This window comes from Melampsora larici-populina (genome assembly GCF_000204055.1).
Source record: "Melampsora larici-populina 98AG31 unplaced genomic scaffold MELLAscaffold_44, whole genome shotgun sequence".
In the NCBI taxonomy this organism is placed as follows: Eukaryota; Fungi; Basidiomycota; class Pucciniomycetes; order Pucciniales; family Melampsoraceae; genus Melampsora; species Melampsora laricis-populina.
Window position 1 is genome coordinate 428,858 of NW_006768808.1, and position 23,028 is coordinate 451,885.

Here is a 23,028-nt window from a genome sequence, read left to right on the forward strand (position 1 = left end):
CTTTTACAAATATCAAACGGTCTCTGTGGCATCATTATATGTGCACTGCATAACAAGGAAAGAAAGGAGGGGCCATCCTTGGTTGACCACCGAAAAAACTTGAAGAATTCCTAGGGTGGTCAAAATTCATCTGGATCCATGCAAAAAAGATTTAAACACCCTAGGAAGACTTGACCACACACAGCCATACCAATTTGGAAATTGACGCAAAGACATCATCATATGTTAATCAAAAATTAGAAGGCTCATATGTAGATTATGCATCTTGTTGTCTGGCATACCGATGCTAACAGGAAAAAAGCTCAAACGTGTCTTATAGCTACTGTCTTGCCAGTGAGCTGACAGGTGGAAGTTTTGAACTCTTGCGCAAATGGATCCCCGCATGGGACTTATGAACTGCGCTAAAATCACCTGGAAATTGAATGCCAATTTCGAAATGTCAAGGGGATCTCGATTTTTCTTTCTCAACTCAAAGTTGAATTATTACTCTTTACAAAAATCAGACTCGCATCTTTCTAGCCATCTAAGTACGATTAGAGACTGAGTTCACTCACTTGGATTTTCGTCTTTTGCTCAACGAGCTTTTCAGCTTGAGGAATATTTTGCATAGAGACATACTGTGGACCATAGGATCACCTACGTGAAATATTTGCAATGGGTCCTAATGTTGTCAAGGATCGAAGCTACCTCTAAAAATCACAAGAAACTTGAATAAAGACAGGATAAATAAAGGACTTGGAGTACAGTTGGAAATCGGGTGGTATCGTGTCAGGCAGGCAAATTATATACATTCTAGAGCTATGCGAGGAAGCTAGATGAGAAGTTGTATCAGGAATCCTGAAAGAGTAATGACAAATTGAAGAGTGTCTCTTCTATTTATGGACCCTGCTGATTTCTTAACAGCAGCTTTTGGCGAGTTTGCAGTAGGCTGATTTGGGGGTGCATATCGAAAAGGGTGTGCCTCGGTATCTGCAAGGTAAGCGAAAGATGTCAAAGAGATTATCACGCTTTCAGCAACAACTTCCATGAAGGCCAAGTACAACCGACATTGGTCTAGACAAACGAGACTGTACATGTGACTCACTGAAGACATATTGATCCAAGGACAACAAGTCGGGAGATGCAAAGGTGAGATATATGTACTACGTTTTGATACAATCAGGTTGTGTTTCACAGTCATTATTATCATGATACGAAATCAGGGATTGTATTGAAAGGACTGACTTTGAATGTCTCCGCGTATCTGATTGTTTTGTAAGAGAAAATGTTAGCTGAAGCTGCATAGTAAAGTTGATCGAGAGTATTCGAGTTTAACTGACAGAAAACTTTCGCAATCGTCTTTTAGCTTTGGATTTGGGCTGTTCACGTTATCTATAGCCGAGTAGCTTGCAGGGGCTTTACAGGTGTTCTGGAGAGCTTGAAAAGCATTCCATACAAAGTCTTGATACTTTGTCTCCCCAGTAATCCTCCATGCGTAAAATGCAGACTCTATCACTTCTGGCCTAATATCGGAATTTAAATAAGTTCCAGGCAGAAATAAGGCAGGGAACTTTTTAAAGATGCGTGTGGAGTGGATGTGAATCTGATGGGGTTTAACTTACCGCAGCATATATTGGGAATTTGTGATGTAGAATCCGTTGGCTTTATAGAACTCGGAATTCTAGACATAGCCGAGATAAAGTATGAAGTTTTAGGTGTGGTCGACAACAATTCAACAGCATTTGGAGAGTGAGACGAACACCTCTTTGTCCATCGGAGCCATCAGGAGGTAGGAAATTGAATATCTCAGGGCCCAGTCCGGTCTTGGTGGCCGTGTACTAGATATTACCAGTTGCAAAAAGGAAATTCCGCACGATCAGCGCCGAGACCTGTTTGAAAATTTGTTTGGCAAGCTCATAGATACCGCTAAACTCACCGATCTCATACATGTCTCGAGTAACAAGATCCCATATCTTAGGATTTCTGGATCATTGAGCACACGTCCTCCCATCATCCAGTTTCCACCTGGTGAATCACAGATTCTCCATAAATATTGGGTTATATGCGCTAACACTGAATGGATGAAATGTTGATGAATTTACCAGCAAAACATGCGAGATGCGAAAACATGTGTCTTTTTCCACCCTCAGATTCCGAATATTCATCCAGATACGTGAGGTTTTGGAGCGACGACGTAGTGACAAGGTATTTGATCGAGGATCCTACTGCTTTCTTCCACGCTATTTTGCGTACAGAATTAGGTCAACGGGACACATCAAATTTTATTGAGATAAGATGAACCTACATTCAAGATATACTGGGTCAGCTTGGTTTGTGAGCATTGGGTATTTCAGAAGATATTCATAGTACGAGCTAAAAAGACATGTTGAAATCAGTTTTCCAACAAGGCTCAAGGCCAAAAATCCTAGCGGTGATAGGGTTCGGAATGACCTACTCGGCGCTTGCTAATGTAGTCAAGATTTCATGGGGAAAAATTCAGTGTCTCATTTCCCTTGAAAAATCTTTGGATCCAAATAGTAACAGCGGTAACTATAGCGGTGCACTAACCTCCCCATGTGACCCTGTCTTGTATGACACTACCATTTTTTGCGCTATATCGCAGACCAGGCAATCCCGGAAAAATCCCGGGTAAATCTATCAGATGATGTCAGCACCTTCACAATAAGATTCAGAAACAGGGGAGAGATTGTAGCTTACCCATCAAAAATTTCATAGATTTGTCTGCCAAGTTCCTATATTTGTCATTTTTAGTATAGTAACTCAGACGATCGAATTCGACAATCATTGAGCCAGCCTGAATTTTCGAGTGGTATATAGGCTTTTCAAGTCAGAAATTGTTCCACAATCCTCAATGTGCTCCCAAATAGTGAGGACTTACCGCGGCCAAGCTGACTATATCACTAGCCGGCGTATTGTCAGTAAAGGACAATACCGAATACGGAAGCTTTTGATTTTCATCCGGCCATGCATATATCAGCTTATCCGTAAGTACTCGTGCTTGATCCAGCAACGCTTGGTTATTGGCGCCAGATAATTCGTATGCCGACTGAGTGAGGTACAGATTCAGTCAGTGTAAAGCTTGCGACTTTGTTTTGGAATTGAGACTGAGACGATGCCTTACTAGGATGCCTCCTACATAACGAATGGTAGTTTCGAACACAACGACTAGCTATCCACAGAGAATTACACATAAATTGACTGTTATCAGAATCTAATTGACTATATTCAAAACGTGAAACTGACATCATCGGTATGATTGGTTGAGAAATCGATTTTCAGCGTTTTATTGACTGCATCGTCAAAAGCATCCTATGTATACAAGCATGGTCCGTGAGCAATGATGAGAGTACGCCGCATGGTGTTGGAAACGAGAGTACTTTGAGATCCATAACAAAAATTGTGTCCAGTGCATCGACGAGGCTTGCGGACCTTCATCGGCGAGAGAAAGATCCGTACTCGCTTAGCGATAAGGCTTGCGTTTTCGGAAACGTGGAACTCACCAGCCATTACGGGAATTTCGTCCACCCTTCGAAACAGGCAGAACTAGTGATGGAGAGCTTTCAATTAGTACAGTACCTTCAGGAATCGATCTGGCTCTTCTGCAAAACACGACCACGGACCTTCGTCTGCAGGATATCCATATCGTATGTAATCGTTATAAGCCACCAAGAATGCGTCCTTGATGGTTGCGGCACGAGCTTGGGCTTCGTCAGTTTGGCGGATGGCAGCATTTTGTATCGCAGCGTTGCAGGTACTGAGGGTGCTCAATACGTATAGGAATGAGATAAGCGCCACGGCGCGATTGAAGATAGAACAGGGTACCAACATTGAAAGATGATTGCAAATTGAAGTTTAGGATAAAATTACTTAGTGGGCGGACTCAAACTGTTTGCTTGACCTCCATAAGTTAAAAAAAGACCTTTTAAGGGTCTTCGATGATACATAAACCGTGAGACCCAGACACCGTCGTCGCATTCAGGAGTCCCTCTCGGCGTCTCGGCGAGCGAGCCTACGAAACTTCCTTCAACAACCTCAACCTATACACCCGGCGACTAGAGTGAAAGCAAAAATTATGAACTTTATCGCCAAGACCCTCACAAAACCCAGCTACCACCCGCTTTTCTCAATCATACAGCAAGCTCGAACCTCAAATCCCCGATATCATCGCAACATATTCCACCAATTTTTCCATCACAAGCTAGGAAAAGGTTTCGATGAATTTACCGATATGCTTGTACTATACTCACCTACTCATATCAGTCTGCAGGATTAGACTGATTGCTCCTCACGTAGCAATCTATATCATCATTTAGAAGGTCCTTACCAAAGTCCCTTGCATCCCTCTAGTGCCTCAAGTCTTATCATAACCCTATATTGTGATGATACCTCAGGGAACATCAGAACGCGATGGAATAAACACATGTCCTTTTATTTCAATCTTTCAGGTCTTCCTTCCAGATTGGTTCATCTGGACTATAATACTTTGTTCTTGGCAAATACTAATGTTGGTGCAGCCTTAGAATTAGCTGATGATCTGGTACATCATCTGAAGTGAGTTGAATATTTGGAAATTTCTAGTATTCTGATTCCCTGACATTCTTCTTTGTTTGTTCAAAGTGGTCTGAGTTTGGAAGGTTGTGTTGGTTATGATTCTGAATTACAAGAAGAAGTATTGATCATGACAATTCCACTTTGTATTCTTGGTGATACCCCCATGGACGCAGAGGTGACAAATACACAAAATCCAGCATCAACATTGACTCCTTGCAGGATATGTACTTTGGCAGCTTCTAGCATGGATGAAAAATGTACTCATCAGTATGCGGAACATCTTATGGGCCTGCTTCAAGGAATAATAACACAGTTTGAAACAAGATCATGGAGTGTTACAATCAGTAGAACTCAATCACTCTGGTGGCTACCAAGGTTTCCAAATTCAATTTAAAAGGTGGAAAATCAAGCAAAGATTTGGGGGATCAAGGATAACATGTGTCATAATTTCATGGCTCAAGTCAGACAATGTCACCAGGAGAATCCAAATTCAGACATGGCAATCTAGATGGCTGAAGAATTAGATGATTGATATAACAATGGATTATTCAACCCCTCCTTATGTCTGAATGGATTTGACGGCCATTTAGACACTCCAGTGGAGTCCTTGTGTGTCATCCTACTTGGGGTAACCAAATACCTATATTGCGATTGTGTCAGCTGGCTATCTGACACCCAGAAATCTCAATTAAAGATCAAGTGGAAGATCTTTGATTCCTCAGGAATGGGATCAGAAGCAATACAACCAGAGTGCATGGTTACACATGCACAAATCTTGAATGGAAAGGAGTTCAATATTGTGTTGCAGGCTGCAACATTTGTTTTGGGAGAATACCTCTCTCCACTATACAGGCAAGTATGGCTTGACTTGGGTCATGTTGATTCCATGGGCTTTCAACCCCAGCTCAGGGCGTGGGAACATATTGCAATGATTTGGATCATACAATTGACCACTTCCTAGTGGGGGGTGTGCAGCTCTCAGCTCAATGGTTAAACAAACCCAAGTTTTGTATCATGAAACATTTCATACTCTCAATTAGGAGGTTTGGGGCACTGTCACTTTTTGCAACTCAATATTTTGAAAGAATGAATGGTGTTGTTTGAAAATTTTCAATTCATTCAAATTGCCAAAATCCTGGAAGAGACATCAATATCTCTGCAAACAACATCAATGTTCTTCAGCACCTTTCTTTGGATGGTTTGATACACTATCCATATGATGGCTCTTGGACCAAACCAGGTGACAGGGTCATCAAGACTCGAATGAATGACCAGTACATATTGGAAGTGCTGGGGTACAACAAGGATGTGTTCCTCCGTATTAAATACAAACAAGTCCCTTATTGTCATCCCATTCCACCCAGAACTATCTCCAAGTGTGCATGTTTCAAACTCAGTGATAATAAATTTGTATGGGCACTTACCAGACACACCATTTTACCTACCAAACAGAGTGCAAAAGACAGGGCTTTTATATTGCTTAAGATTCCTATGCCTCAATGTCCAGGGGCATATGATGAGCAAGTCGGCTTGGTTAAGGAAGTTTGGACGACTCAAGAGTCAAGAGTGGATGAAAGTGTTGTGTTAAACATAGAAATGGCCTTGTTATCCAATCACCACCCATTCTATGGCATGAGGGGTTTTATACTCACTGGCCACATAGTTGGTGCCTATCCATGGGCAAGCCATCAGATATTTCATCCCACCTCATTTGAGAAAAATGTATAGAAAAGATTTATTATGTCTTGCTAATGAATGTACAACACAACCACTATGATTCCAGATGCAAGATCATGTCACCAGTCAAATGTCCTACAGATCTACACCTATTCAGGAACCTTGCACCAGTTTTGGTTCATGAACAAGCCTCATATCACATCATAAATCCTGCTTCACTGTTTTTAGCCTTCCTACACAGAGAGCTCTTCCTAGTACACACCATCCCATATACCCCTGCAGGCAGTGTGGCTGCCATCTCATTGGGTGTACACCAATTGACAGATAAAAAGAACCTGAACAAGCTGGCCAAGAAGGCCAAAGCAGCCGCAGACAAAGACATGAACAAAGGAAAAAAGCAGGGAACAGGCAAAAACAAGGGCAAAGGAAGGGCCTGGAATTGACAAGATGTAATGATTTTGATGTAGTTCATATCATGGTGAGGCATTGATCCTTTCTTGAATGGATTCCCATCCAATACAATCAGGGTCAGTCTCTTGACCACAAAGGTGATGGTTCTCATTGTGGGGATGGGATATGGCAAGATCACATACACAAGCTCTTTGGTAATTTGCATACAGAAGGAATTAAACTTCTGATCTGCCCATTGGATGCCTTTGGTGATGACCAGGTTGGTCTCTTGATTTTGTTCTCAAAGCTTATAACAGTGAGTTTTGATGTGGCTGCTGTGATGAAGGTCTTGGAAAAGGCCTGTGAGCCTACTAGCGTCTGTCAGGCTAGTAGATTCAATGAAAAGGTTGTAGAAGGTATGGTAACTTCTACCAAAGTCGCGTAGATCAATATCTATGAGTATGAATGGGTAGAGATTTGGGTGTAAGAGCTTTACTTGGAATAAACAAGTAAAGACTCCAGTTAGTTGACCTTTAAACAAAGGCTTTAGCCCAGGGATTTTTGGGTTAATTATTGTCTTTACAATAATGAAAAAATGAGAGCAACTGACATGCAGTTCTCAATCCTAATTTGATCCTCTTCTTATTCAAAGAAAGGTCAAAGAAGGTGGTGTTAAAGTCTATTATAACACCAGGAAATTTACACTCTGACTAACAGAGATTCCCCCGTAGATTTAGAGTTTCTTATATCAGATGAATCCCAAATCTGATATAAGCAGTACCCAAGGACTACTTCCTTACAAGTAATTCCACCAAATGGATATTACAAGAACTACTGATTATGGAGTCTAATCAGAAACAAAGTTGAATGAGCACACAGAATAAGCAACAAGACACAAGGTTTGAGTTTCAAGGTTTGTAGAATCAGGCCTTTAAAGTTTGGTAATTGATAAGCAAAGTTTAAAGGTTCTAGGAAGATGAATAAAAGCAAAGTTGTGTAGTTGTTGAATAATAATGTGATGATGTTCTTCTTCTCAATTTGGTTGGATTTCCAGGGTTTATATAGTCTGAACCTTGGAAATCTTTGGACTACAAGTGCGCACAAATTGTGGTTCTATGGTTAGGTTAATTACAGTAAGACAGTTACTATTGTATTATAAGTATATTTCACTTGTTACATATGTGTTACGGCTGTGAAATATATGTAGCTTTGGTTTGCATCAAAGTTATGTTTCACACCCTTTGATGTAAGTTCTGCACATGTTACATATGCTAAATCATATGTAACTTGACTCTTGAAACTGAGCCTTGAGTTGTAATTGCTATTTTTAAGGTTTTTATTATAACACGTCGCCCATTGGTACTCTAGTTTAGTACTCAGGGCTGACAAGGCCTTAGTAGAGCAAACTGAAATCAAATTAACCTCCAAAAAATCACAAACAAAAGCATGAACAACATCTTGTTGGGAAAATAGTGCTACAGTCAAACCCGCGCAAACGCATAATTTGGGTGGAAGACTTTTGCTATGCATTTTGACTGGTTATGCATTTCTGTTGTCAAATTTGGCAGTAAAAAGCATCAAGATTCTGGATTTTTTCTATGCATTATCACGGGTTATGCACCTGCGCGGGTATGCATTTGCGCGGGTTTGACTGTACATATCTTGTCAGTAATTTTTTTGGGATCACAAGCAATTATGAAAGGAATTGAATTCTGCACATTTTGGTACCTGGCAATTGCTCCTACAAACCAAATGTTTGGGCAGCTGTGATGGAATCTACAATTTCACAAGTCCTTGATCCTGGAAATATCACCATGGTACTTAGGGAAACACTTCAGACAAACTAAAGCTGACTGGGCTTAAAGTTTTAATAAATCAAGCATGTCCTAAGACCAAACAACACTCTACAGGATGGCTAGCAGTACAAATGTATTGTATATATATGACTCTAAAAAAGAAATAAACAACTGAAACTGAACAACAAAACAAAATTTGTAAATAAGATGAGTATAAACTAACACATAACACTGTCTTAACATAATGATGAAATGATCTTATATATCTTTCTATTTTTCTGAAGAACAATACTGGCAGAAAAATAACCAAAAAACAATTCTATATATATAATTGTGACAATCAACTGATACATATTCTGACAACTTTGGACAACTTCAAAAATTCCGCATACCATCCAGGATTGCCTGGGAGGGCTTCAAAGTATCATACTTTATCATTCTTGATGATACCTGAAAGTGCTCTGAGCTTGGAAATCTAGACAAAACGAGGTAAAGAGAAAGAAATGGTGATTGAATTGCATCTTCAACAGGATGATGTCATATCACCATTTGAGACAATATATCCATCAAAGACCTGACCCCAACAACTACATCATTTACTCTAGGAGCATCTCCAACGGTCCTGAATCACCAAAAGGCGTACAGGCTCGTCTGAAAACATACAGTAAGCTGTATTTTTTCTTTAAAATGATTTCCCTCCACCGCGCACATGATGGAGGGACTTCCAAGGTTGTGCTCCTGCCAAAAACGCCGAAAGCGCACAATATTCCTTTTAAAAGTTGACTGATATCTCATTGACTATATACTTGATATGTAATTTCTTTTGATTATCATATTTATCTTTGGACGCATGTGGTATGATTATGTCCTAAACGTCGCCAATACTGCTTCCTGCATCTTTTGCAGAAGCCCTTCATGCATGAAGGTCTTGACATGCAATACCCAGTATCCCTCAAACCAAACTTCACATGAGTGGCCAGAGGTGAGAAATCTGCCGACCGGTGGAGGGTCGTTTTTTGACCCAACCCTGTAAACGTAACATACAGCTTACGTATCGTCACGTTTACAAGGCACCGTTGGAGATGCTCTAAGTACCTATCATTTCCAATATTCCAATCAGTAAGTAACAAGTGACCTAGAACTAAAAGTTGTGGACGAAGCCCATGTTTTCTACATCTTCGGGATTTTTCAATCCTGGCAAGGCAAAGAATATGTCCCGTCATGTTAAAGTACAGAATAAGAGAGCCTTCCAGCCTCATTACCGGAAACTAATCCACTAACATTTGACTACAGATGAGATGCCTTTTCTGTTGATGCCTGCAACACGTTGACCCCAGACAGTCAAGGTGATTTTGGAAAATCTTTAACTCAAATCAGATACAGTGCATTTTATTACGGCAAGCGACACCCTCTCATACTCATGTCTTCGCAGGAGTTCTTCTCCACGGTCTCCACAATGGAACAAATATTCACCATCCCAAATGAAGGTGAATCAACGGTTAGATAATTCATAAGGGTCTAGGTGGCTCTCAGAACAAGAAAGTCTTGCGCCGAGGCGAATGAGGATGGTACGATACTAATGGGATGATAAAATGGTAATTCTTACTACATAGCTGTAAGATAAGTTGGATCGCAAAATAATTGAAGACACAAAAACCAAAGTAAAATAAGATAACATACTGAAGCCCTATTTGATGATAGAGAATAGAAAGACAGATAGTCCATGAGAGATGAAGGATATTCAGATAGTATACATAAACGAAGACCAAATAATTTGAGGGCCGTTTACTTGAATCTGACGCCTCAAGCTTGAAATATCCTAAACAAAGTTCCAGGTGACCTAGAAAGACAGAACTCATTATATTAAAAGTTGGATTCGCAGGCCAGCTTCAAATGGTGCACATGTACTTACTGGAAGCGTTCCAACGTCAAGCTCAGCGATTCTTTTGAAGACAGCCGGGCTGAGGTCTAAATCTCCATGACCGCAAGTCCTAAAACAGTTCGAGGTCATCAGGAAAAATTTGAACCGCACAAATTATGCCCAGATATTTGTATAGAGACGTACGGGCATTCATCCATGACGGTAGCAGAGACTTCCTTCCCATTGCCTTTGATTTTAATCCTTTCAAAAATTGAAAAATCCAGTATTAGTCCATATGGATAGTCATATACAAGGAAAGAGGTCATACTTTTTTCCACACTGTCCAGGATATTGGGCAGAGTTAAGGGCAAGAACATGATCTTCATCCGAGTTGGCTGTCCCACATGCTCCGATTCCTACCGAGGGATTGTACCAAGTGATGCGCCCAGAGAATGTGTCCGGGTTACTCGCTGGCGTAGACTTGGGTTCATAAGTTGTGGTTGTAGGCGCGATTGAAGATGTTGCAGCTTTATAACTGGTAGTCATCGTGGCAGGCTTAGAACTTTCAGGCTGGGGTTTGGGAACTGGTGTGGCTTGTTGAGCAGCGTTCGAGCTGGTCGGGGTGTCTTTCACGGGTTTGTCCTCAGGCACTGAAGTTGGTGGAGGTGAGGGATTTTCAACATAGGTAGACTTGAACGAATCTTTTGTCTCCTCAGGCGGTGGAGCAGAAAGATGCGCTTCGTCTTCAACGAAGTCAGCATGTAATGAATATGTCGGTAGGGAAGTAGAGGAAGAAACAAATGACCATCGGAGCTGATTCCATTCGAAAAAATAGATAAATGAACCTTCTGGCGCGAGTTGCTGGTTATTCAAGTCTAAGAGAAACTTACGCCTGTGACTACGCCATCCGAGAGTGGAGCAAATTGAGAAAATAATTCCGGTGATAAATTCAGTCCCTCAGATTTACAATACCTATCATTGTTCTGGGTGTTAGTTTATCAAAAAACGTGTTGCAACTAAACGCCTGATTGTCATTATTTCTGAGAAACTTACGGCTCTGGACAGAGATCTGTGACGCGTCCATATGCCACAACACCTTTAGGAGATTCGATTTTGATTCTGAACGCGTAAGGTCATTCATTTAAGTCAGGCATCTAATCAACCTCGAAGTGTCTGAATTGGTAGTCCATGAAGAAGAAATAACATATTAATCAAGAAAGCGACTCACAAAGCATGGCAAGCCGTTCCGTTGGCAAAGGGCACCGAACTGAGAGCAATTGCACTGATGTTATCCGCCTTCAAGGGTGGACAGGCGGATTTTCCATTAGGTCGAAACCAAGTAGTAACACTGTTCGAGGAGTTTTGGGGAGGATTGCTTTCGGTGGCGACCAGTTGTAACCCGAAAAGAAATAAAGATGTCACCAACATATCTTGTGATTATGAATATTTTAAGCACAAATACGAAGGAGTTTTATAAAAATCGATTGTGAATAAATAAAATGAGAGTATGAAATCCTAGAGAATGTCGAGACCGTTGATAAAATGAGTGTATTCCAAGAGTAGGTAACTATTATAGGTAGTACCTGAACTTGTTTTATATGTGTAGTGAGATGTACAAATTAAGACAAGAGATAAGGTTGGAAAACAAAGGGGGAGTGAACCTGTTGAACCGATTTAAGGAGAAGTCTTTATAGTCGTATCAATGCAACTTTAGCGTCAAGGATGAACAACCAAAAAAGGTGACGAGGATGACCAAAAAAGGCTATTGTTGAGATGTGGGTCACTGACTGGTTTTCGAATTATGCTGAAAAAGGACATGAGGTAGATAAAACGAAGGGCACATGTTGGAAACCCAACATGCAAAGGTTCCGGTGCGAGCTGCAGTCGATGAGCAGGCCATGTCGTTGTGTTCATACTTGCGTCCTTGTCAATGGTGATCGTTCTAAACCGTCGCATACAAGCAATGGAGTGCATTGTGCCATTGTGCGATTTGTGATCGACTGAAGAACCCACTCGAAGGCTGTTGTGCAAAACAGACAATAAAAGTCGCCGAAGTAAGAAAAAACTTGCTTATATTCTGCTCAAAAGGAAGACTCAACTTCTCGAAAAGCTTAGCCCAGGGTTCCCGTCATTTTGCTTGCGTGTTTCGGTCAAGAACAAGCAATATTTTTGTTACCCATCAGAAGAGGAGAGGTAGAGAGGGATGAAGTTAGTTTGCCATAGTGCGTGGCCGCGGCGACCGGTGCATTGAGAAGGTCCCTATGCCTGATTCAATCCTGGATGAAGGCGGAAATTAGCATGAGACCTATGGCCAGGAACTTGACCAAGTCCTTCCCGCTTTCACCACAAATCTTTCAAGAGTGAAAGTCAATCATACCAAGTGACCAGCGACTCATCACCCCGTAGACCCACCTCACCCAGAAAAACCAAACAGTTTACCTCGTACACTTTGCTCTTGCTAACACTGACTGAGGGTCAAGATGCTATCATCCACATCTCCCTCATATATGTGGTCTAATTCTGATTCTCTTACGTTGCTTAACTTTCCATGCTGGGCCTCATGCTGTCTGACACATCTATCGGTATCATCCATCAGTGTAAATTGGACATCCTCGTCTACTTGACACCCCGTGCTGCAACCTTGATCACGAGTCTCGGCTAAACCCAAAAGCTTCTTGAAGGCTGGCCCCTACTCTTTCAGGTTTTCTAGATAAAGATTGATGTGAGCATTTCCTCAAACCTTGATATGTATGTGACTCGACATAATCAGTGGTCTTTTTCAACTGATAGACTGTGAATGAGAATCTGGAGCAAATTACTCAGATTCGATATTATCATCGGGTGTTAAGGCAAAGAGCCGCTGTCATAATTCTGAAAATTTGAAAGATAAAGTGAAACTGTATGGCTTACGGCTTTTAGCAAGTTGAGTTTCTTTGATTTTAAATTTTTAAGTTTTTCTTGATTACCCAGAATACACTTCCCTTCGATCATTACTCAAACGGTTTTTTGTTTTTGACTTCCTTTGTTCGCAACTCAGCCTCAACAAACCATCATAAAGACACACTTCAAAGTTATCAAACTCGTCTATCCCTTCAGACCTTCGCTTGCACGCCACATATTTAAACATGAACCCTACGGAGAAAAGTTTTGGATCCGATTCACTTCCAGAAACTGCTTTAGTTCCTCAAGCATCTTCACCTAAAAACCTTGACGTATCTTCCGACGCTTCATGCCTCAACGGGTCTCCACAAGCAGTTCAATCCAGCCCATCATCACCAGCCCAAGCTGAGCCGGAGCTCATCTCCACAACCCCAGCGAGCTCTCAGGACTCTACAACTCCTTCGCGGTCTCCCAATGATGATCAGACAGATTCCTCTGAAGAACTCAATAACAAAACTTCTGCTGTCAATGCAGATCCTTCCGAAGTTCCAACTGATTCTGCTGCGTCTCTTCCTGCTCCAACAAACAATCAACTCTTGGACGCTATCTTGCCGATCCGGTCCGAAGCTCCGACGCTCGGAGTTCCTAAGCTTCTTTCCCGACTCAAGGCCCTCAACCCAAGTTGGCAGCTCAGCGAAAAGCGTCTCCGGAAGTTCCTTAATTCGAATCCCAATCTCTCAGCTCAGACATCAAACCTTGGGCAAGCTCGCTCGTCACCTCGTGTTCCTTCCGAGCCAATCTGGCTGCCGGACTATGCTTGGGATAAAGATTGGGAAGCAGCCTCTGCCGACAACAGCTCCACTGAGCCTGTCAGCTCTTTGGACGATGTTCTCCTCCTAGAGTGTCGTCAACGCAGTGTAAAAGTAGAGCCTGTTCGGTTTCCTGAGAGCAATAAAGGTAGTGGACTGATAGCAAAGGCTAACTACCCCAAGGGAACCCAAATAATCAAGGAGGACGCGTTCGTTTGGGTCCCGCCTAGCAAGTTTCGTTGAGACCACCTTTTCCTTATCTCATTTCGTTAAAAGATTTCCGTATCTTTATAACTCATCATCACCTCGTTTCTTGTCGCAGGGCGCTTTCACGCTCCGTTATCTCCGGTCAAAGTTGTGCATTCTGTGGTCGAGCCTTCTCAACGCAACGCACAAAGAGTCAACCAACTTGTCCGCATCACCCTGCACCTGGCTCTAAAGAGGCTATCGCAGCGCAACAGCTTGTCACAACCACTTCGACCAGTCTCGCCACCGGTAGCCAATCTGTTACCGAAAAGCCAGCCGGTCCCGAACCTTGTTACATGCGCTATTGTACTCGTGTATGCGCTCAACGTTCAGTCGACTATTACGGCCCCCTGGTCTGCCCACAAAAGAACCCAGAGTACATGCAAGTGATACGTTTGGCTGATTCAGAGGAGTTCAGAGGCGCTCATATGGTTTTCAAGATATTTGCAAGAATGTTGATCGCGAACGAAACTGGTGAAATTAGTCCAAATCCTTCGTTTGTACCCCCACAGAGGGAAGAAAGTGAGGTAAAGAACGGCACAGTTAATCCAGAATTGGAACAAGACCCGATTGGCTCAGACGATCCAGCCTTAAACACACGCCACAACAATAAGAATAAAAAGGCTAAGGCCAAAAAAAAGGTGATGAATGTCACACCAGAGTGGACCGGACCTAGTGTGGAGTTTGAAAAGATTGTAAAGCGACTCGAGGGTCTTGCTACGGTTTCTGAACGTGCTCGTCGCGACCGCCTTCACGGAGGTGGTCATCTTGCATCGCACTTCACCGATGTACGATTTGGTCAACTATGGCGTAATGGATGGCATGTGGTCACTCGTGCACTTCATCTTGACACAGGTTATCGTCCTGCACCAACAGAATCTGAGACGAATTCGACTGATGGTTTTTGGGCGACGTTCTGGAAACGGAGGCTTAACACCGAGACGATTGCTCATTACTTTGGATTCCGCGGTTTCCTAGAGTATCTCGGCAAGGCAGCCTTGAACAGAGAAACAGATCATGGGCTCTACCTTCTCCATGCTCGATTCAATCGTATGTAATCTCTCACAGCTGTCGCCCTATCGTACATTGAGCTGTTACGTACATTGAGCTGTTATCTGTTTTAGACTCTTGTGACTCGAATGCAATAGCGCTGAAACATCCGGGGTCGGAGGAGCTGCACAAAATAGCACCATCGACAATCTATGTCATTGCAAAACGAGATATCCAACAGGATGAAGAGATCACGATTTCATACATCAACCGTTCGTAATTTCTCATCAACTCTACAGCTTATGACTAGAGTGGGTGCGGATATCAATGAACTCAATCTATTGTATTTTGATGCTTGCTGTTCCAATCATATCTCCGTGACATTATCTCCTCAGCCGAATTGTGTCTGGAGGCACGGTGAGTTTAAAAGCTTTCACTTGTCCAATGGACGTACTTTTGTCCTACCAAGATCGCTGATTCTGAATGATTCTATAAATCAATAGGCGAAAGAAGCTATTTGACGACTACCTATTCTCCTGCTTCTGTTCTCGTTGTCGACGTGAGCTAAAAGAAGAAGAAGTTAAGAGATTGGCAGAAGAAACGAGTCGGTTGATGATGAATGGCGCGATTCAAGAAATTGGTTCAGATGAAGCTCAGGAAGTCTCAAGTCCTACCACCACGGCTCTTCAGCACCCTAACGGAAATGACAATGGCAATGCAAATGGCAATGGGGTGGAAGATGACTCTATGATTGATGAATGTCAGTAGTGATGTCAATTCTCTCAGTTTTCTTGCTCCTGTTGACAAGCTTTGTTCGCTGGACACCACACACTCGATCATGCTATGTATGTTGATCCAACGATGAACAGTACGGGCGGTCTTCTCATGATTGAGTAAAAAGTAAAAAGCAACTTCTGGCGCTTCATCCCAATGAAAACCACGGCAAATCACAACATTCCCTGTGACTGAATCTGCGTTCTGTAGCGGTAATGTCGATCACTTAGAGTGAACATCGTACTGTGGTTGGTAATATATGACGAGCAAGAAAATCAAAAATACCCTTCTGTGTCTGTATCAGAAGAAACCCAAAAAGGAGGCATGCACTGGCCAAAAAAACAATCGTGAAAATAGATCGCAAAAGTGATGACTTTTTGATGAAGGGGGCTAGAAAGGCAGGTTTTATTTTCTTATGTCGATTGATTTATATAGAAGTGCTTTTGTTAAAATAGTTGAAGAGTCATGAGGAATCAAAACAAAAAACCGAAAATCTAAGAAACATAGGTCTATCAATTGTGAAGTAAATTTTTATACCATACCATACCTCAAATGCCTCTTGTATTCTACGGTTTCCATTTCTATATACATCTACAACACCAATTTAGTTTGTGATTTATGTATCTAGCAATGACTTTGCTTAAGTGATCATGCTTAATGGAACGCTCAAAAGATTATGGTGACTATCTTGCGCTTTTCTCGCTTTCCTTTTTTTGATATTGTGGCAATTTTGTAAGTATAACGCTCGCTGTGGGTCAAGAGGCAAATAAGTTTGTGTGCCCTTCGCTTTGAAGGTTCGTAGGATTGTTCAAAGCCGCTATGATGTGGCAAACAGCTTTTGTTCGGTATACCGGGTACGGATGAAGAGGCTACATACATCTGTGAAATATGTCTGTCTGGTGTGAAAGGAGAAGCTTCTATGCATTCAGCTTCATTCGACAGGCAAGAGAGCCTATTTCAATCTATTTCCCGTCGCGAACGCACTCAACTTCTAGGCTTAACTGATCAACTTCGGCCACAGATATAGCCAGGTGTCCACGATCTGAAGGATCTTGTGTGGGACATCATTTTCGCGGTGAAGCCGACTGACGCGCATGTATAGATGACTGGAATCAGCTCCGTCTGCCCAAGTGTTTGTGATTGGCCGGACTGGCGAGATTTCGCCAGCCAGCCTGAAGCCGGATGACTTCATAGACATAGAAAATGGAAGTCAACAACACTCTGGAGCTCATCTGGTCGCGGGCGCGAGATAGCCGTGCAATCAGACCCATCGAGCGCTGATCCAGCTTGGGGTGACGGTCAACTGCCCAAACTTGACCAGGAAGTTTAATTCACCTCGCTCATCAAGCAGCTTGACAATGGCTCAAACTGACATATACGACCATTCCAACTCCAAGGATGCTGACTTGGGCTCAACCCCGACTCCAAATATCGGCCATTCACCTCTCCTAAAGATCCCACGTTTCGTCTACCAGCGTAATTTTGGTCATTTACTCCAATCTTTTGGAGACTTTAGATCACTTCAACTTTTCTCCGTGCTACGACTATCTGTTTTATTGTCTTGTACTCTTTCAACTGTCATCACATTTCCAGTTTCTATTTGACACATTTCCTCATCCTTTGCCTTGACACCGGCAAATCCTTGAGCCTTCAGAACTTCAGTCTTCATTCTAACGGCGCGGAAATATATTCCCAACAACATTCTTTCAAGTCGCGGATCTATTCATTGTCTGGTCAAACAAACTATTTTGGTCGCTTTTTATACCTCTGAGCAGAGTCATTCATTCATTCATCACACTTAGAACCTTATCACTTCAAACCCCTCAACCGCGTCGTTCGAAATCAAGGCTCTCGCATCTGCTCGATTGGTCCTTAACAGCACTTCGAATTCTGCTCTAACATCGTAGAATGAAAGTTTGAATTCGACTCGTCATAATAAACAGAACATCGAATCAGCAACCCACCGCAAACCCACGAACACACGATCGAAACCCCAGACGAAACTACAACATACTACGCCGGTTTATCTCATCCACAACATGGGATTAAATCATTTCATCCCACGCAAAATGCACTTTGGAATGAGAAGAAATACCTTCACCCAGATATTCAGACGGCAGGCACCCGCTCCTGCACCTGATACCCCGGCCGCACCTATCGCCCCAGCTACCACGACTCCACCTCCGAATCCGCAACATCCCAAGCATCACCGAACGGATGCTGAGCGCCAACAACATCAACTTGAATTGCAAAAACAGCAAGTTGCAAAGCTTATCGCACAACAAGAGGTTGAGCGGCAAGGTTTAGAAGAAGAGCAAGCGAAAGCCAGAACTCGTGAACAAGATCGCGCGCGTCAACATGCGCAAGCCCAAGCTCAACGAGCACAGGCATTAGAAAATCAGCAGAAGGCCCCTCAAGATGCACCCAAGCAGAATCCAGATGCACCGAAGCAGAATCAAGATGCACCCAAGGCTCAAGATGCACCCAAGGCTCAAGATGCACCCAAGGCTCAAGATGCACCCAAGGCTCAAGATGCACCCAAGGCTCAAGATGCGCCCAAAGAGCCTCAAGATGCGCCCGAACAACAGTCAACGTTGCCTCAGATTCAGCGGCAGACGTTACAGCAACCCGATACAGGAAACGACGCGGCCACAACTGGTACTCCCGTTGGGCAATCGATTGGTAAGTCATTTTTCATCTTGAGTTGTCATCGACGAGAGTTAATCCGCCAGTCGAGCTTTTTTGCAGCCTCACCGACTTCTGCTCAACAGCCCCTCACTCCAGAAGCAACTCCAACGCCAGTACCTGTGGTGGCAGCTCCCACCGAACAGTCCGACTCGGTTTCGATCACTACTTCATCCTTCCAGCCTTCGTTGACGTCCGCGGACCTCATCTCGACCAATGCGCCTTCACCTTCGGCCTTTTCAGCCGTCGCTGAATCGTCTGCATACCCATTGACAGACCCGGCCAAACCTTCAACAGGTCTTTCCACCGCCGCTACCGTCGTTCTTGTGCTCGGCATTGTCGCTGTCATCTTTACCTTGGTCATGCTATTGTACAGGTATTGGGTCCAAAAATCTCGCCGGAACGATACGCTGACTCCAATCGAAAAGGTCAATCTTGGTGGCCAAATGAAAAAGTCACGTCCGTCAGAGGCTGACGATGAAGAAATGTTTGGAGGCCATGAGCATGCTAGCATGGCCTTGCACGGTTTTGGTGCATTGGGGATCGTGGATGAAAAGGCAAACTATCGATCTGAAGGACACCAAAAATGGCCTCGTCATCATCATCCGGGTGACGCTGATGCCGACTCAATCTCAAACGAGTCTCTTCAGAGCTCTCGATATCCTCAACACGGATACAATAACACGCATACCTCTACCACCACACGTGCGCATCAAACGCAATCAGGACTTCGCGAGTCGGACGATTATAGCCGATACGTTAGTTCGCCGAGCCTCTTGGCCATCCCAGACACCGCCGCCTTGACTTCCCCGGCTACCAGTAACCATAGTTTTATGTCCCCTACCTCTCCGCTATATCCCTTGATGGCAGATCGAGTTTATGTGGTGAAACGCACTTTTGAAGCCACTCTCACTGACGAGTTGTTGATATTTGTAAGCGCCATCATTAAGCTTCTTACAGTCCTGCGGATGCTTATGATTTCTTCGAATAGGTTGGCGATCGAATTCAAATTCAGACCACATATGACGACGGATGGTGCCTAGGAATCAATTTGGACATTGATCGCCACCAGCGTGCGACCAATCAATTGTTGATCTCTAAAGGTGTTTTCCCCCGTGATTGCGTCGGCAGCATACCCATGGATATGGACAATTCCGGCGAAGGGGAGCAACCATTGACACCAGGACCCAGTGACTTGCAGCGCGTGCCCACTTTGCCACCTTTAGACCTCGGCGAGTATTACACACCGGAACAGCAACAGGAGCAGAAGAACCAAGCTCGCTCCACTCTTAGCGTTTCTGTTTTCGACAGTCGCCCTAATTCTCTGACCGTTCCACGTGCTAGCCATCCTGGACCTAAAATTCGAATTTCAAGCCCAGCTCATTCCGAAGACATCACACCGCGTCATAGCGATGTAATTGCACAATTTCCTGATACACCCAACAACGATTCTCAGGCTCGAGCCAGCTTGATGGCATATCGCAACTCTTTCGGAATTCTCGGAAATACCCCGGCTACACGACAAAAACGAATCAGTAGTTTGATCGCTGGTCGAGATGCTCAGCTGTTCATGGAGTTGGGTGAAGCTTTAGGACCCAATGCCTGAACGCGCTAACTAACACGCATATGTTCAGTACACACAAAATCTTGACATGCACCAAGCAGCATGATTATTCTACTCTTTCCTAACTCATTTGCACAACTTACACCATCAGCACTTACATCCTTTTTTTGCTTCACGCGCACTTTACGCGCACTTACTCGATTGTCATTTTTTAAATAAAAGTCCCCGTATGCTCATACTCTAGTCACGTAACCTGCTAGCCAAGACATCCCTTATGCATCTTGTCTTCTCGAGTACTTGCGATTCACACCTTTCATACCACTGTTACTATCATAATATTGTACATTTCAGGCTATAGCATATTTGAATCAATGATATTCGCAGAGGTTTTTCATTCATTTTTCAACCATACTACATTCATGTCTTTCATATGATGCTTTCTTTTATCTTGTTCTTCTTGTAAAATTTGTTAGACGAGCCTTTTCATTCTTTGTGACTGCATTATCATCATATTGCTATAACGAACATATCATCTTTTGTTGAAGAATCTTTTTCAAAAATTTCTTGTTGAGCAACACGTGACGAACTGTACTAATGATTTTGCATGCTCCTAATTATACATTGACTCATTCGCGCGCGCTCGGATTTGACCGCCATTGTGAGTTCCACTGAACTTGTGAAACACGGATACTCACATAGGATGCTAGCCCGGTGCCGAACTTCATAGCAGAAGAAGTCAACCAAGGGAAGGTTCATGGCCGATCTTGTGTACTAGTCCTTTTTACATATATAGATAACTAGGCAATTGGCGCCCAGCCGCCACACAGACTTGAGCCATGTCAATTCCTCACATGTACGTAGTAGTCAAAGAGAAGAGCGTCACAGTTCCCCTGATTCCGTTTTGTGCAGAGCATGGCCTAGCAAATATAGTCAGAATGACAAATTGCATAACAGCATCTTTCAAACTTTGTGCTTCTATCACTGTGGCTTCTATGGAAGTTGAAGTTGTTCTTGATTTGTTGATCAGATCTATCAGATTGAGCAAAACAAGTGGAGATAGTTGAATGAAGTCCTTGAAACAATTTCAATGATTTTCTTGAAATGATTTCATGAATTTGAATGATATGAATTTGACAAAATGGATGATGCCTGGAATTTGGTGGACTATGACATGATTACATGCTTCACTTGATGAGCTGAGTGTGAAAAGGTTAGTCCAATCAAAGAGCTGAGCCACACTGGTGTTGTCTGATGATGATGAACAAAATTGGTCTTCCAATCTTGTTTTGATCCCCTGTCTTTCTCAATCTTTGACATCCATTATACCTTTAATCCGAGACCGTCCTTAATCTTTGCCATGGGTCCCTCAGCTTTGTACTCATCTCCTCAGACCTACAAAGAACAACAAGCAAAAGCGACATCCAGCCCAACAGCAATCCAACATTGAGCACATCTAGCAACACATTAACTCCAACTCCTGGTCCAACAACATCTCAGGCTACTAAGAAGCGTAAGCAGTCCAGCAACAACGGAAGCCAGGCAAAGAAGCAGAGTAAAGTTTCTCAGGTTGGTTGCTTTTTCACTACTTCTCACCATTCTCATCATTCCTGACTGCTTACTTCATTTTGTATACTCAGGTCAAATTGGTCCCCAACATGATTGATGTGAACCAGGATTCATCTTCTGAAGATGAGGCTGCAACCCCATATCAACCAAGTAAGAAAGGAGGTGTCAAGATTCTCCTTTCATACTTTGGCAAAGCAAATCATAAGCCAGGCAAGGGAAGTACCTGTCTTCACTTTATACCTGTCTTCTCATGTGTAATTCTCCTTTACTGATGATTAATAATTTACAGAGCGGTTCATTTCAGAGTTGGTACCCTTGCCAATGGTGGGGTGAGTACTTGACTAGGGGTTGCAAGACCAACTCAAATCTATATGGTCATCAAGATGGTGAGCCGGAAAGTCTCCCCTGTGACAGCTGCAAACGGGCTATTAAGGCGGGTATGGATCTTCCACCTAACCATCAACAACTAGAACAAGCCGCAAACGCAAAGACCGCTAGTGGGAAGATGATGCAGGCCTTTATCAACAAGCCAGCTTTCTCAGTGGAAATTCTCAGCATCCTCCTTGTAATTTGGATTGTGCGGCAAGTAATAGCACGGAGGAGATTCTCCGACTTAACTCTACAAGCGGCTTTCAAGCTCTCTAACCCTGGTGCCAACATGCAATCACTTAGCTGGGCTTCTCAAACCGCAAAATCCCTGTACAAGTCACTGCATTCAGCTGTGTTAAGGAAATTATTGATAAGTGAAGATATATCTGTTGCATCATCTGATTTCATTGAAACACACTGACCAATTTTGCTGAATCACAGAATAATTCCAGTCACATATGGCTATTGCATGATGTGTGGACAACTAAAGGTACACCACACTTTAATAGCACTCATTGCCTGTTATGTTGACAAGAACTTTTGCTTTCAAAAGGTCCTGCTGACCCTCAAGAGAAGACCTCTGTGTGAGTGTACAACCTACTTTGGACAAACATAAAGGTGTTATGATTAGTTACAAATCAAGTTGTTATGCTGTGTTGTTACGTGTTGCGTTGTTTGTGTTGATCACTGCTGTGTGCCCTGATTATGTGTATTGATCTGATTGGTATGGTATGACGTGACTGATATGTTTCACTCTGTACAATGATATAAGAGCATCTCCAATCGTTTGGGTTAAATCTTGGGTTAGCGGGGCTAGAGTTACAGATCTTTAGCCGGGGTCAGCTAAACTAACCCAAATTCCCGCAATCG

The 23,028-nt window shown here is 43.0% G+C and overlaps 5 protein-coding genes across 5 annotated transcripts; 3 read left to right on the forward strand and 2 right to left on the reverse strand.

Annotated features, from left to right (window-relative positions):
* Nucleotides 1-256: 256 nt before the first annotated feature.
* MELLADRAFT_110439 (family 47 glycoside hydrolase) lies at nucleotides 257-3,828 on the reverse strand (the record flags this gene model as incomplete). Its single annotated transcript, XM_007414606.1, has 18 exons — nucleotides 257-286; nucleotides 555-617; nucleotides 1,085-1,142; nucleotides 1,320-1,502; nucleotides 1,602-1,660; nucleotides 1,740-1,817; nucleotides 1,916-2,052; nucleotides 2,082-2,219; nucleotides 2,285-2,352; nucleotides 2,435-2,444; nucleotides 2,548-2,634; nucleotides 2,698-2,794; nucleotides 2,879-3,046; nucleotides 3,122-3,169; nucleotides 3,244-3,309; nucleotides 3,430-3,472; nucleotides 3,501-3,543; nucleotides 3,621-3,828. 18 exons carry the CDS (start codon nucleotides 3,826-3,828, stop codon nucleotides 257-259), a joined length of 1,584 nt encoding a protein of 527 aa, XP_007414668.1.
* A 1,986-nt stretch (nucleotides 3,829-5,814) lies between these two features.
* Nucleotides 5,815-6,671, forward strand: MELLADRAFT_110440 (uncharacterized protein; the record flags this gene model as incomplete). The annotated part of the gene is made up of 2 exons (XM_007414535.1): nucleotides 5,815-6,155; nucleotides 6,335-6,671. 2 exons carry the CDS (start codon nucleotides 5,815-5,817, stop codon nucleotides 6,669-6,671), a joined length of 678 nt encoding a protein of 225 aa, XP_007414597.1.
* A 3,562-nt stretch (nucleotides 6,672-10,233) lies between these two features.
* MELLADRAFT_124026 (uncharacterized protein) lies at nucleotides 10,234-10,821 on the reverse strand (the record flags this gene model as incomplete). Its single annotated transcript, XM_007414605.1, has 4 exons — nucleotides 10,234-10,254; nucleotides 10,327-10,405; nucleotides 10,480-10,536; nucleotides 10,604-10,821. The coding sequence occupies 4 exons, from the start codon at nucleotides 10,819-10,821 to the stop codon at nucleotides 10,234-10,236; spliced, it is 375 nt and encodes a 124-aa protein (XP_007414667.1).
* A 2,510-nt stretch (nucleotides 10,822-13,331) lies between these two features.
* MELLADRAFT_78855 (uncharacterized protein) lies at nucleotides 13,332-15,968 on the forward strand (the record flags this gene model as incomplete). Its single annotated transcript, XM_007414536.1, has 5 exons — nucleotides 13,332-14,173; nucleotides 14,287-15,260; nucleotides 15,359-15,472; nucleotides 15,596-15,617; nucleotides 15,704-15,968. 5 exons carry the CDS (start codon nucleotides 13,401-13,403, stop codon nucleotides 15,966-15,968), a joined length of 2,148 nt encoding a protein of 715 aa, XP_007414598.1.
* Nucleotides 15,969-18,013: 2,045 nt separating this feature from the next.
* MELLADRAFT_66585 (uncharacterized protein) lies at nucleotides 18,014-20,265 on the forward strand (the record flags this gene model as incomplete). The annotated part of the gene is made up of 2 exons (XM_007414537.1): nucleotides 18,014-19,591; nucleotides 19,651-20,265. The coding sequence occupies 2 exons, from the start codon at nucleotides 18,014-18,016 to the stop codon at nucleotides 20,263-20,265; spliced, it is 2,193 nt and encodes a 730-aa protein (XP_007414599.1).
* Nucleotides 20,266-23,028: the final 2,763 nt, after the last annotated feature.